We start from the raw sequence: 13,939 nt of genomic DNA, 5'->3' as shown, positions 1-13,939 counted from the left end.
AGAGAGAAGCTTCCCCAAATCCTAGTTCTAGATTCACTTTTACTGCATGAGACCCCCGTCCCCAAGGCCAATTTGTGTTTTAATCCAGGAAAGAAACGCCAACTTTCATTCGCGCAGGCAGAAACCAAAAAGACCACGAACATGAAGCCGAGTCGGGAGTCCCGTTCTCTCTCTTTCCCACCAACAGACTAGTTCGGGCCCCTCCGCCGCTTCGCTCTTGAGCCCCCACCAGCGTCCCCCAGGGTTGCGCACACGTACCCTCTCACCAGCGTTCTGCTAAGGACACGTGTTCTTCCTGCCCAGATCAGCAGCCTGGAGCCCCTCCCGCCTCGCCATTTCCAAGGCCCCGCCCACCGCTCCACCGGCCAATCGCTCCCGAGGCGTAGCCCGACCCCGCCCCTCCGGCCCCTGCCCGCCGCCTTTGTTCTCCCCCGCTCCCTCTCTCAGCCTGTGCGCTCCAGGCAAACCGAGTGGCAGCCGCTGATTGGAGGCCGCGGCGCAGCCAATCAGAAGGGGGCACCTCACGTTAGCGCTCTGATCTTTAAACGCCGGAGCCGCGGGGCCTGCGGAGGAGGCCAGGGAGGAGGGTCTGCGCTGCGGAGCTCGGTGCTGCGGAGCTCGGTGCTGCGGAGCTCGGACGCGCACTTCGGCGCACGCGGCCCGCGCCCCCGGTCGGGCTGGGATTGGCCGGTCCGCGGCTTCCCCCGCCCCCAGTCAATTGCTGGCTAGGTCTTCCGGGAGGGGCGGTTTCTTTCCTTACCTCTCGTTTCCCTTCGCGAGACCGGAGCCTGAGGTTCGGGATCGCCCAGCGGCCGCCGGCGCGAGGAGACCAAGCTCCGCACAGTCGCGATGAGGCCCCGGAAAGCCTGGCTGCTCGTTCTGCTCTTAGCCCTGGCGCAGCTGCTGGCAGCGGCGAGCGCCGAGGGCCCGGATGAAGGTGAGCGGCGGCGGGCCGGGCCTGTGGGCCGGGGGCGCCGCGCGGACCGCCGACGTGCTGCAGTTTGAGGGCGGTAGCGGGGGACAGGATCGCTTGGGAGATCCGGGAGAGGAGGGCGGCGAAGCGGCCGGGGCTGCCACCGAGGCTTGAACGCGGAGAGGATGTAAAGTGCCTTCTTTGCGTGCTGGCTCCTTCGCCCTGATTCTGCTCAGATTTTCCTCGAGTCCAGGCTGACTGCCCGCTCCTGGGAAGGGGAGCTTGGGAACTGGTTCAGCATTTGAGGCTAACACGCCCAGGGAGTGTGAAGGGAGAGGGGCCTCTGGTTTCAAAACAGATTTTAGAGAAGGGGCGAGGGCATGAAGCCCCAAGTAGGAGCTCTCGGGACAACCGCGAGCAGCAAGCATTTTACGTCTCAAAACTGTAGTTTGTAGGTTTGGATATAAGTAACTCAAGGGTTCTGGTTTGAGGGAGAAAGGGATGGCTTGGTTTGCATCTTTTGGAAACCGGAGATAGCATTCCTTGTGCGAGCATTTATTCAGCACCTACTGTGTGTGTCAGTCACTGCGCTGGGTTGTGGGCGTTCAGGATGAGTGTGGCCCCTGCCCATAAAGCGCCCGCTCTGGGAGGAAGGTTCGCAGCTACTAGTCATCACTCCTGCATTTTTCTTTGAAATCGGCTAGCTAAAAACAAATGGTGTAAGAGAACTTGGAAAATTAGAAAGTTTTAGTCAAGAAAAGAATGCTAATTTCTAGAGAACAAGGCATCGCATTACTGGTCTTAAACTTTTCTCTCTGGCCTTTCTCTAGGTGACTAGAGTTTTTTCCTGTTGAGTTTGTTCCAATATAAATAAACCCCTTTTTCTAATGTTAGTGTGTAAAGGAACTGTGAACTTTATACTCTTTTAAACAGCTTGAGTAACTTTGATGCAAGTCAGTGATTCAAGAATCTTTACCCACATAGAAAGGGAAGTTAAAAACCAGCGATTGGTGAGAAGAACACCTACCTGCCAACAGGAACTAGAGAGTAGTGTCACCTACAAGTGTCTTAGGACCTTTATCCAAATCACCTGGTGCTTATTTAAATACAGAGTCCCAAAATACACCCAAGCGGACTGCAGCGGTGGGCCCTCGAATCTGCATGTTAAACATTTCATTGATTCGTGGGCAAAGTAAACTTTGGGAGGCACATTAAAGTTTGAGGACCAGTGGAGATGGAGGGTAGTTTTTGGAACGTAGCCAAAGAGCAAACTAGCTTTGTCTTGGTTCTGATCCAGTGATTCTGTTTTGCGGGGATTCTTAAGAGGCCTGGAAGGGTGGCAAACATGGGTGGACACCAAGGGCTATTAGGAGGAGTGAGTCTGTCATTTGGGTCCCAGGTCACTAATGCACTGGAGACCCTGGGAAGCAGTCGCCTCTGGGGTGAGCCCGGGAATCTCTGCAGTTGGGTAGGGTGGGGCTTCTAGTAGTTACCTTGACTCTTTCCCATCCCTGGCTCTTCACGTTCAGCTTCTATCACAGATAACCCATCCCGTGGATTTATTTTAGGGCCACACTTCCCTCTACCCCAGATGGTCCCAGTCCTTAGGGGGTTTTCCCCCTTTTTTGCCTCTCGTGCTTTTTACCTTTTTTTTTTTTTTTGCCGCACTGCGGGGCATGCGGGATCTTAGTTATTTTATTATTTATTTGTTTGTTTGGCTGCACCGGGTCTTAGTTGCAGCATGCGGGATCTTCGTTGCGGCCTGTGAGCTCTTGTAGTTGCGGCATGTGGACTCTTAGTTGCAGCATGCGGGATGGAGCCCGGGGCCCCCTGCGTTGGGAGTGCAGAGTCTTAACCGCTGGACCACCAGGGAAGTCCCTTGCTTGCTTTTATTTGGGATTGGTTTCCATTTTAAAGTGAGTGGAAATTCACTTGGGTACAGTGCTGAGGAACTGTCCAGTTGCCCCTCTCTTTTCGTTTCTGGGAAGTAATTATCAAACGAGTCCATGTAAAACTTGGGGCATCCTGGGAAGAAAATCCTATGTGTCAACATGGCATAGCAGCTGAGCGGTCAGGGCCCTCCACTCAGTAGCCTTGTGCCTTTGGGCAGGTGACTAAAGCTCTCTGTTTCTTCCTCTGTAAAGTGCATGTAATATGTTTCCCTCGGAGGTTGAGATAGTGTGCTTACGTGCTCAGCACGGTGCCTGGCACATAAACAATATCAGTTAAATGATGTTATATCTGATAACAAATTTCTCTTTTTCTATTCAGTATTGACCTAATGGTAAGATTTACCCAACTTTTGGGCTTCCCTGGTGGCGCAGTGGTTGGGAGTCTGCCTGCCAATGCAGGGGACACGGGTTCGAGCCCTGGTCTGGGAGGATCCCACATGCCGCAGAGCAGCTAGGTCCGTGAGCCACAATTACTGAGCCTGTGCGTCTGGAGCCTGTGCTCTGCAACAAGAGAGACCGCGATAGTGAGAGGCCCGCGCACCGCGATGAAGAGTGCCCCCGCTTGCCACAACTAGAGAAAGCCCTCACACAGAAACGAAGACCCAACACAGCCATAAATAAATAAATAAATAAATAAATACTTAAAAAAAAAAAAAAGATTTACCCCACTTTTATGGGCACCTCCCTGGTGGGAACTGGAAGACCGGCCAGCTGAGGAGGCAGATGAGGACGTGCTGTAGGAGCCGCTGGTGTCCAGCCTGGGCAGCATCCCGTGTTGTCAGATGTCCTGTTGGGAGTGGGCAGGGGTTGCAGTGACCTGGTTAGAGGAGGGGCCTACATTTCAGGACTGGCCTTACTGGGTGGGCTAAGCAGTGTGTGGAGATGATGCAAGAGGCTTCACTGACTACACGCTGAGGAGGATGGCACCCTTCCAGAAGGGGCTGGAACGCTTTGGATATATTTCTATCCTAGAATGTCCAACTTTAAAAGTGAAGCCCAGTGAAGAGTGGTCTCACCATTAAACTGAGATATTTTCCTTGTCCGGATGTGTGGGGTTTTAGTCCGTGAGAATATAGAGCCAACACCTTCTCCAACTGCAGAGGAGTCAACCCTGGGGATTGTCTGCAACTTGGGGAGGAATGGAAAGGGGGGGCCACGCCTTAATGCTGTTGAGGATCCTTAATTATGTAGGGAATGTTCTGCCATTTTGTTGATCCTTAAAAATATAAACTCAAAGTCAGTTTTTTAAAAATTATCAAGAAATGAGTTCCCTGTTAGGAGCTCTGTCCCAGGATAACTCATGGACCCCCATTTAATCGTGAGAGCCCGTCACGAGTAGTGCTTACAGACCACTTCGGGCTGGATGTAGGTAGGAAAGCATCTCTGCGTTTCCGTTTTGTAAAATTCACCTTATCCCTGTGCATTGAGCAGACAGCCGAGTCCCGCTTCCTCCCCGAGCTGTGTTTCCTAGCCTGAAGAGAGCATGAAGCTCTCCCGAGCCTTCTTCCCAACCTTCCTCCAGTCTTTCCGTCTGCCCGCAAGTGAACTTGATTCCTGGATTGAGCCGAGCAGGCAGGCGGTGAGAGTGGAGATGCCCTGCCTGGGGCCTACCCACCTGCCCACAGCAGGCCTTCCGGGCCGTGGGAGCAGCCAGACCTGGGGCAAGGCGTGTGGCGTTTCCTAGGCCCCCGACAGGAGCAGAGAACCTGCACGACATCCCCACATTAAGCCCCCGGGTTTGCAGCCCCGATGTGGGTCATTTTGGGTGGGACTTTCAAGTGAGGGGCGGTCAGACTAGCCTTTTGAAAGCCACTGTGACCAGGGTTCTGCAGGCCGGCATGGGTCAGCTAGTACTTGTCCTGCAAGTTTGTTGTAGGCAATGTTCCTAGAAGTACCGGGAGCCCCTAGCCGGCCGGTGTAAACCCGGAGGTTCTCAAGCGTTAGGTCCTAGGCTTCCCGAGGACCTGCGTGTACAGTGTTGGCTGCCAGTCACCAGTGGAAGGGGTTTCAGTGTGACGTGAGTGTAAGGAAACGAGCTGAGGCCACAGCCCTGAGAGGCGGCATTGGGGTTGAGCCCAGGTTGTCTTCTTCTGGGTCCTGCCCCCTCCACGTCCAGGGAGCCTGGTTCTCACCGCTCTCCCCAAGCCTCCTGCTGACTGTGCTGGGGGCCTGGGGCTTCTGCAGGCCCTCCCACCCTGCAGGGTCCCTGACGTGGAGCAGGGAGGTGGCGAGGTGGCTGGGGAGCTCAGGGAGGGTGGGAGGAAAACCACGGGCAGGGCCGGTAACCTGCCCCAAGAAACATGGGAGCCTGCTGGGTATGTACTCCTCAAATTGCTGGGTGTTCTTTTTGGATTTTAGAGCCGTTTCTCCTGCCCGCGCAATGAAGGGACTTCTGCCTTAAGTTGGAGAGGGGGATGTGAAAGGAAAAAGCAGTGGGTGTTTGAAGGGACAAGTGTGGAGGAAAGTGGAGCTCAGCGGGGTGGGGTGGGTTTTTGGTTTGCTTTTGACAATTAGTGTGCAGATTGGTAGATTTTCATGATAACGAGCAAAGCTGCCACCCTGCCCAGACCAGCTCCTGGCTTTTCTGAGCAGCTGCAGAGCCAGCACTGGATCAGTTCAGGGGCAGCTAAGATTGGGCAAGTCCCGGGGGTTCCTGGGTCCCGAGGGCAGGTTTTCAAGCCCTGACCTCAGTCCTGCTGTCAGTGTTGGTTTCTCTCCTGGGAAGCATCTCCAAAAAATAAATAATTGGCCCTGAAACATTCTGCCTTTGGAGTTGATGAAATCGTGCTGGCTGCACTTCTGTTTGCTGACTTGGTAGCAGCTGGGGAACCTGGGTAACGAGAACTGCCGTTCAGGATTTCTGGTACCTGTAGTTCAGCAACAAATTCAGTTGAACCTTGATAACAAGATGTGCTCATATTCTTGCGTTCTGGAAAGAGTACTTTGCTTCCAGGCAGCGTGTCCTACAAAGGTACGAACAGGAAACAAGTACTGGTTCTCAACTTTTCATTCTGGAGGGTGGAATCCTAATCCGTTTCTGAAAGGGGTGGCATTTTTACCTCATACGCATAAAAAATAGCCCCACAGGTGATATAATCCTTCAGCAAAAGGTTGAAATGTGAAGGGAAGAGTGTGGGGAATCATCATATTTCACTTATAAAGTCAGCCCGAGTAACCTCCAGGGTGGAAAAGTTGAGAAGCAGTACTTGTTTCCTGTTAGTACTGATCTCGGGCCCAGGCAGTCATTCATTCATTCCGGGGGGCGGGTTGGGATTAGATGCAGTCCTTCCTGCCTGTGGAAGCAGAGAGGGTGAGGAAGAGGAACTCGTCTGTGAAAGTAGCCTGGCCCTTGAGCACAGACATGGGGGACCCACAGCGTGAGGAGCCTGAGACGCACGGCGTGGATGTGGGTGAGGAGCCTTGCCGCGGGGCGGCCCCGAGCGGTGGGTCAGATCTGTGCGTGGGGAGCAGGAGGGACGGTTCTCTGTGCCTGCGCTGGAGGCGTGCAGAGCAAGGCTGCGGAGGGAGTGCTTCATCTGGAGAGGGGGCTGGTCCTGCCCCCCGAGTCCTGCTGCAGTTTTTAGACTTTAAATTCTAGGCCTGTAGTTAGTTTTCAACCATCTTTTAGGCATGACCTCCCTTTAAGTGAAATCTTAAGTGGCCACCCAATATGCAAATTCCTGGGGTCGGGGAGGCCCGAGGTCGCGTGGTGGTGGCCCCCAGGGACCACGCAGGACTCACGACCATTTTGAGGGTTTTCGGTTCTAGGGAGTTTTTTGGTTTTTTTTTTTAAATGAAGTTATTTATTTATTTGTTTATGGCCGCGTTGGGTCTTCGTTGCTGCGCGTGGGCTTTCTCTAGTTGCGGTGAGCGGGGGCTACTCTTCATGGCGGTGCGCGGGCTTCTCATTGCAGTGGCTTCTCTTGTTGCGGAGCACGGGCTCTAGGTGCGTGGACTCCAGTAGTTGTGGCTCTCGGACTCTAGAGCACAGGCTCAGTAGTTGTGGTGCATGGGCTTAGTTGCTCCACGGCCTGTGGGATCTTCCCGGACCAGGGCTCGAACCCATGTCCCCTGCATCGGCAGGCGGATTCTTAACCACTGTGCCACCAGGGAAGTCCCTCTAGGAAGATTTTTAAGGAGGCGGGTCACCAGTTTCCTAACCAGTCTGGGTATTTTCTGCACAGATTCTTCTAATAAAGAGGATGCCATTGAGGAGGAAGACGAGGAGGAGGAAGACGAGGAGGAGGAGGAGGACGGCGACGACTTGGAAGTTAAGGAAGAAAACGGTGTCTTGGTTCTAAATGACGCAAACTTTGATAACTTTGTGGCTGACAAAGACACGGTGCTGCTGGAGTTCTACGCTCCGTGGTGAGGCCCCACGCTCCGCCCCCCTCAGCCAGGTGGACCAGGGGTTCCTCTGTGTCCCAGGCTTGATCCCTCGGAGTCATCCAGACCCCGCAGGGTGGGAGTGTCCGGGGGCAGGAACCCAGACTCCTGGTTCGGGAGCGCCAGGAGCTCAGCATTCTGCCAGTTTGCATCGAGCGTCCAACGAGCCAGCCCTCGCGGACCGCGGGCCCCGCTCGTTTCAGATCCAGTGCTTAAAAATGTGAACACGTCCTCTGCTAGTTACAGCTGGGGGCGGCTAACGAGCTGTGATGACACAGAGACCTGTGTGGGTGATAGACGCATCCCTCGTTACAGATTCAGCCCTCCACCCCCTTCTCCTGCCTGGAGTCTGGCAGCTGCCCAGTGCAGCCCCTGGGGCCTCCCATAGGAAAGGTGCATGGGCCCTGGGGGAGCAACCCCTCTTTTCCCATCTTTCACCCTCACGGTGCAGCCAGTCATGACTCTTGGGCTCCTTCCCCCCACCTCTCTTCTGCTGTTTTTTCCATCTCATAATCCCGTCTTCTTTTTCCCCTTTCTCCTGCCCTCCTTGGTTCACTTCGGAGACAAAATAGTCAAAATAGTCAAGATATTCTTATGTTGTTTGTCTAGCATAGTGTGAGATGCTTCGTAAAAGTATCTAAACAGTCCTTAGGACAGGCCTGTGAGGTTACATCATTCCTGGTTTATAGATCAGCCGTTCTCAAACATTTTGTTCTCAGGACCCCTTAACACTTAAAAACTGAGGATCTCAAATAGCTGGTTATGTGGGTCACGTTTATCAGTAGTTACCATATCGGAAGTTAAAACTGAGAAGTAGAAAAAGCCATCTTTAAATAACAGTAGCCTTCTTACATGTTAACATCGGAATGCTGACATCATCGTCGGTCACGTAGCCTCTGGAAAACCCCACCATATGCTTCTGAGAGGAGTGGAAAAGACAGCATCTTTCAGGAAGAGTTTTCTCCTCACACTGGGGTGTAGAGATGTTGAAAGCATGTTCCCTCAGCAGAGCTGGGTTTCGAACCTGGATCTGTTTGACTTTCAGCCGCCTTGGCCTCCCCTGTTGTGTGTTTCTCGTTAACTGCAAACATTTCTGGTCCCAGTGCCCCCGTTTGTGTGTGCGTTGCTGGATTTAAGTCTCCATGGGCACAGTTAACCTGCTGCTTCTTCCCAAAATCTAATTCTCAGGTGCGGGCATTGCAAGCAGTTTGCTCCAGAATATGAAAAAATCGCCACTACCTTGAAGGAGAATGACCCTCCCATTGCTGTCGCCAAGATCGACGCGACTTCGGAATCGGCGCTGGCCAGCAGGTTTGACGTGAGTGGCTATCCCACCATCAAGATCCTTAAGAAGGGGCAGGCTGTCGACTACGAGGGCTCCAGGACCCAGGAAGGTGAGCGGCTCCTGAGCTGCTGGTGGAAGTCGGGGCCAGGGTTCCCTCCCCCTGGAAGGGAAAGTGGAGGGGGTGATGGGAGGGGAATTTGGATATTAGAAAGGAAGCCAAGCTGAGTGGACGGGGAGTGATCCCTGATGGAATGTTCGCGGAAACTTGGATTAACATAAACTTGTCCTCGCACGGGAGGGGGTATCTTCTTCCATTGATGACCATGAAACTCAAGGTCTGGAGCCGGTGTGTTACAGGTCATGGGTCTTGGTAGTGTGCTGGAGCAGTGCTTCTGAATGTCTAGCTTGCATCCGACTCACGGGGGTTGGGATGGGGTGGGGTGGGGTTGAGGGGGCTCGTTAAGACAGACTGTCGAGCCCCAGCCCAGAGCTTCTGATTCACTAAGTTTCAGGTCTGGCCCAATAACCTGCGTTTCTTGTGAGCGCCAAGGGCTTGCCGAACCTGCGGGTCCATAGCCCCACATTGGAACCACTGGTGTGCGGAGCCAGCCAGTGTTTCTAAAACCAGGCCCGAGGGATCCCTGCCTGGCTCACATCAGACACTAAATAAGTTTCATTAAATGAATGAGGAAATAACATTGTGGTAGCCTTTAGCATATCTCTTAATCACTTAAGAAAAAAAGATTGCTTTGTGCTGCATTTTCCATTCCCAGTGTAGCATAGTAGAAATATCATTGAATAGGTTTGGGGTCTTTATTGCCATCATGTAGCCCTGTGTCCCCCCACAAGGGCCTCCCTTGCTGGGCCTTGGGCTCCTCATCACGGAGTGTGAGGTCATGTGGACTTGATCTCAAGGTTCCCTTTGAATTGGTACGAGAGTCTGTCCCGTGACAGACTTGTATATTTGGAGGTCTGCGCTTGACACCTGACAGCTAGGGATGTGGCCCAGTTTGGAATCTTGAGAGCAGGGTTTGCCTAAGTGGCCTCCCCAGGCACCAGCCCTCCCAGCGCGTCTTAATAATGGGGCTCGCCCGCGCTGATGGCCCCAGGGCCTCGGCTCTGCCTGCACCGGCAGGTGCTGCTGTGCGCGCTTCAGTCTGAAAGCTCGTGCTTTGCGGCCGTGGGTCTCAGACCTGGCTCCTTGGTAGAGTCTATGGCAAAAAAGTAGAGAAGAAGTTTGCAGTCGCTGCTCCTAAGAACCACTTGGAAAGTGCTTTGCGAGAATATATTCAGTGTCCGAGGCCTGGCGTTGAATCCATCTCCGGGGAAGCAGGCCACAGATGGGCCTTTTGCGGTCTGTGCAGCCTGAGCGGCGTGGGAGCCGCTGCTCCTCTTTTCATTTTTCTCCAGTTTGGCTACATTTTATGATGCGTGTAACGTGCCAGTGCTAGATGTGCATGTCTAAATACATATGTATTTGTACGAGTTAAGAAGATGCCCCCAAAACCATTAATAGGCATGTGTGGTCAAACACTGGGAGATGGCCTCTCGGGGTTCGAGTGCAGTTAGAACCCCGGCGTGGTAGGAGCGGAAGTCTCGTTCGTTGGGTTGGGCTTGGCCTGTCTCGAGCAGTCTGCAGGGGGTGCGTGTGCCAGTGGACATGGGACGGATGGCTGTTGGAGACAGTGGGCCTCTGGCTCTTAATTGTGCAGAGTGGTGCTGGCTGTAGACGTGATTGGATTTCAGGAAATCAGATGGGTCCTGTTCTGTGGCCCTGCTCTCTCTCTTCGCTCCTCACCACCTGCCACCCCTGGAGCGGGGACCTGCATGTGCTCAGTCTTGTGTTGTTTCTTCCAGAAATTGTGGCCAAGGTCAAAGAGATCTCCCAGCCCACCTGGACACCTCCACCAGAAGTCACGCTCGTGCTGACCAAAGATAACTTCGATGAGGTGGTGAATGAGTCGGACATCATTCTGGTGGAGTTTTATGCCCCGTGGTAAGATGGTGTCTCTCTCCTGTTATCGGGTACTGGTCAGGCCCGTCCTGTATTCGGTACAGGCACAGGCCGGGGGTGGCAGGGACAGACCCCCGCACGTGAGGCAGGGCTAGCCGAAGAGCAGGCGGGTGCAAAGTCCCCGCTGTGCACAAGTGGGCAGAGTGGCGCGCTGCGTGTTCCGAGAGAGGTGGTTTCACAGAGTCTTTCCTGGGGGATAGGATGAGGCTAAAATGTAGACCTGAAGCGTGGAGCTTGCAGGGGAGAGTAAGCCACGTGGGCCACATAGGGGGGCCACCCAACGATCTGGGGCCCCTGGGAGCTGGAGGACACGGCCGTGCGCCGGGCAGTGCCCGCTGTCCCCCGAGCCTCGCTGCCTCCCTCCTGAGGTGTTTGAACCTTGGTTTTCTCTGTCTTCGTCTCTGCCCTCGACTGTTCTGGAGTGAATCTTGGAAGTTGACCCTGACCCTTGCTTTACACTCAAGACGTGTTCCCTTCTTGTGCCGGAGCCCCAGGGTCCCTACAGTTTCCTGCCTTTTGTCCCCTCCCCTCACCCCCCCTTCACAGGCTTGCATCCACTTCCTGCCCATCCCTCATGTCCCAGCTCACCCTCACTTCCTGTGTGAAGTCACCACTGACTGGTATCCTTACCTGCCCCAGCTCTCCAACCAAGAAAATTGTCTTGCCTTTTCCATGACTTACCCCACGTCACGGTTATGCCCTTGTCCGCCCATATGTCGTGTGTGTGTGTTGTGTGCGTCTCCCCACCCCCATGAAGGAGGAGGCCACATCCTGCTGGCCCCTGGGGAAGGCCTGGGCCCCGCCCTCACCCGGGGGCATCCCGAGGTTGGCCGGATCTCTCCAGTCACCCGGGAGCGCAGGCTGGGTTTCTGCGCTTCACTTACCTGGCAGGTGGCATCCACACCAGAACAGGCCCCTGACAGAACTGCTTCCTCTCGCAGGTGTGGACACTGCAAGAAACTGGCCCCCGAGTACGAGAAGGCCGCCAAGGAGCTGAGCAAGCGCTCTCCCCCGATCCCTCTGGCGAAGGTCGACGCCACCGCAGAGACAGACCTGGCCAAGAGGTTCGACATCTCCGGCTATCCCACCCTGAAAATCTTCCGCAAGGGAAAGCCCTTTGATTACAACGGCCCACGGGAAAAATACGGTACTGCCGCCGCCTCTGGCCTCAGTGGGGAGGGAAGCTCCTGGCGTGTGGGCGCCGGCAGAGCCGTGGGGGCAGCGCCCTGCAGCCCCCAGCGGCCCCTCAGGCGTGTGCTCTGCTCCCAGGGATCGTCGACTACATGATCGAGCAGTCCGGGCCGCCCTCCAAGCAGATCCTGGCCCTGAAGCAGGTCCAGGAGTTCCTGAAGGATGGAGACGACGTCATCATCGTTGGGGTCTTTAAGGCGGAGAGCGACCCAGCCTACCAGAAGTACCAGGACGCCGGTAAGGAGTGGCCCTCTGGGCGGGGCAGAGTGCCCGTGCCTGGGCCGTCTGAGGTTGCTGGGGAGTCTGCTGCTTTTGTGTAAAACTCCTGGGCATTGATTTAGGGGGTGGCTTGATGGAAGAATTGAGATTGCATATGTGGGAACAGGCTTTCCTTTCTGGGCTTGGGGGTTGGTTCCCTGTTGCTTTAATTGCACGTGGGTGATATGTTCTCTTACTAAATAGATGAGAGGGCTGCGCAGTCCCCCTCCTGGCCTCTGAGAGGAGGGGAGGGGCACAGTCAAGTTCATCCAAGGTCATTGTCTACCTCCCGCCCCTTCCCAGGGCCCCTTCCCAGGGCCCCTTCCCAGAGCCAGTCCCTCTGCCAGGGGTAGGGTCTTGACCGGAAAGCGAGGGTTTCTGCATCAGACCTGGGTTCGAGTCCTGGCTCCGCCAGTGGTTAGAACACCGTGACCACAGTCAGTGACTTGATCAGCTCGGAGATCTCCCATCCAGCACGGTGACCTGTCCTACGTGGAAGGTTGTTACGTTAGTTGAGATAAAGTGGAGGAAGCGCTTAGCAAAGTGCCTGGGGATGCTGATCGCACAGTGAATGCTGGTCTTGCTGGTCTGGGAGGCAAAGTTTATCCCCAGCAGCTGTCAGTGGTGTCCCGTGGGGGCCGGCGTCCTCGCTCCCCGGATGCTCCCTGGGTCACGAACAAAAGATGGTTCTCCAGGGACGGTCAGGATCCTCCCGGTCCGCATCAGCTCCTCCTGAGTGCCCTCCACCCCTCACCCCACGTCGCACACGCCAAAACAGTTTGGGTTTCTGCTTCGAAGGAGTAATCATGATCTGCTTGCCACTTAGTGCTAATCTCTGCTGCGTAGTCACGGTTGTGCATTTGTCAAATGCAGATTAACGTTGTAAAACTTACAGTAGAGCTAAACTCTGTTTGTGCTTCCTCAGTCTTCACTGATTCTGTCAGTAACCTTGTCACCCAGTTGTGCTAGAAACTTGCAGAGGGGTCCCCTCGCCCACCCAGGGCCACAGGCAGCCACGGAGTCCCCAAACCTACACATGTGTGTGCATGCAGGTCCCCGGGGATCTTGTCAGAATGTGGGTTCTGGTGCTGTACATCTGGGTGGGCCCGGGTGCTGCCTGTCCAGCTGCCTCACTTCCAGTCCGACGTAGGTGTGACTCCACGTGGCCGGTCGGGTTAGGCCCAGGCAGGGGTGATGGGCACTGGGCCTCGGGTGTAGACTGCGGGGAAGGAGCCAGAGACAGTCCTGGGGATGCAGCGCGGACGACGGGGAAGCTGATGGGGCAGGAGCAGGGGGGAGGCTGGCGGGAGGAAGGGGTCTGTGAGCGTGGAGGGCGGGCAGGAAGTTCTTGAGTCGATTCTGTCTCTCCACCCAGGGCCACCTGATAACAAACACCCCGGGGCGCCTGGCGGCTTAGCACGGGTGTGCCTTCTGGGTGGGCCACCTTGTTTCATTCTTACAGTGGTCTGAGAGGTGCCCTGTCCTGTTTCTACAGAGGAGGGACTGGGGCTCGGGGAGGTGAGTAAGTGGCAGGCCTGAAGTTACGCAGTTGGCAGGTCGAAAATTACGATTTCAGTCTAAGTCTGTCTTAGATTCCAAAAGCTGTGAGCTTGTCCAGGTTGCCCCCTGCCTCCTGCAAGACACGCGCTGTACCCTCAGCCGCCTGTTCCTATAACCAGTCGGAGGCTGCCCTCAGGGGTGGGGTGACACCTCACCCAGTGCTGGGACCACACCCTCCGCTCAGGGTGGGTCTGGATGCCTCAGCGAGGACAGAGCAGAGGGACTGAGGTGGTCCCCCTGTGGGGTCCAGGGCAGGGGTTGACAAGCTGGCCCACGGGCCAGATCCGGTCCTCACCTGGTTTTGTAAGTTCCGTTAGAACACAGCACACTGGATGGTTTGCACGCTGATCAGCACAGAGCTGAGTCGTCATGACCGTGGG

At 55.2% G+C, this 13,939-nt stretch overlaps 1 protein-coding gene across 1 annotated transcript in view; it reads left to right on the top strand.

The window, feature by feature from the left end:
* The first annotated feature begins 524 nt into the window (after nucleotides 1-524).
* Nucleotides 525-13,939, top strand: part of PDIA4 (protein disulfide isomerase family A member 4) — a 29,402-nt gene continuing 15,987 nt past the window's right edge. The window contains exons 1-6 of the mRNA XM_082473692.1: nucleotides 525-937; nucleotides 7,050-7,233; nucleotides 8,440-8,645; nucleotides 10,394-10,532; nucleotides 11,492-11,697; nucleotides 11,820-11,978. Of these exons, the coding sequence (XP_082329818.1) occupies nucleotides 850-937; nucleotides 7,050-7,233; nucleotides 8,440-8,645; nucleotides 10,394-10,532; nucleotides 11,492-11,697; nucleotides 11,820-11,978 (982 nt within the window). The 5' untranslated portion in view covers nucleotides 525-849. The remainder of the gene's footprint in view (nucleotides 938-7,049; nucleotides 7,234-8,439; nucleotides 8,646-10,393; nucleotides 10,533-11,491; nucleotides 11,698-11,819; nucleotides 11,979-13,939) is intronic.

Source organism: Balaenoptera physalus, assembly GCF_965194825.1.
Source record: "Balaenoptera physalus genome assembly, chromosome: 8".
NCBI classification, from domain to species: Eukaryota; Metazoa; Chordata; class Mammalia; order Artiodactyla; family Balaenopteridae; genus Balaenoptera; species Balaenoptera physalus.
The sequence above is the reverse complement of the archived record's forward strand: the minus strand, read 5'-3'. Positions and strand labels throughout refer to the sequence as shown.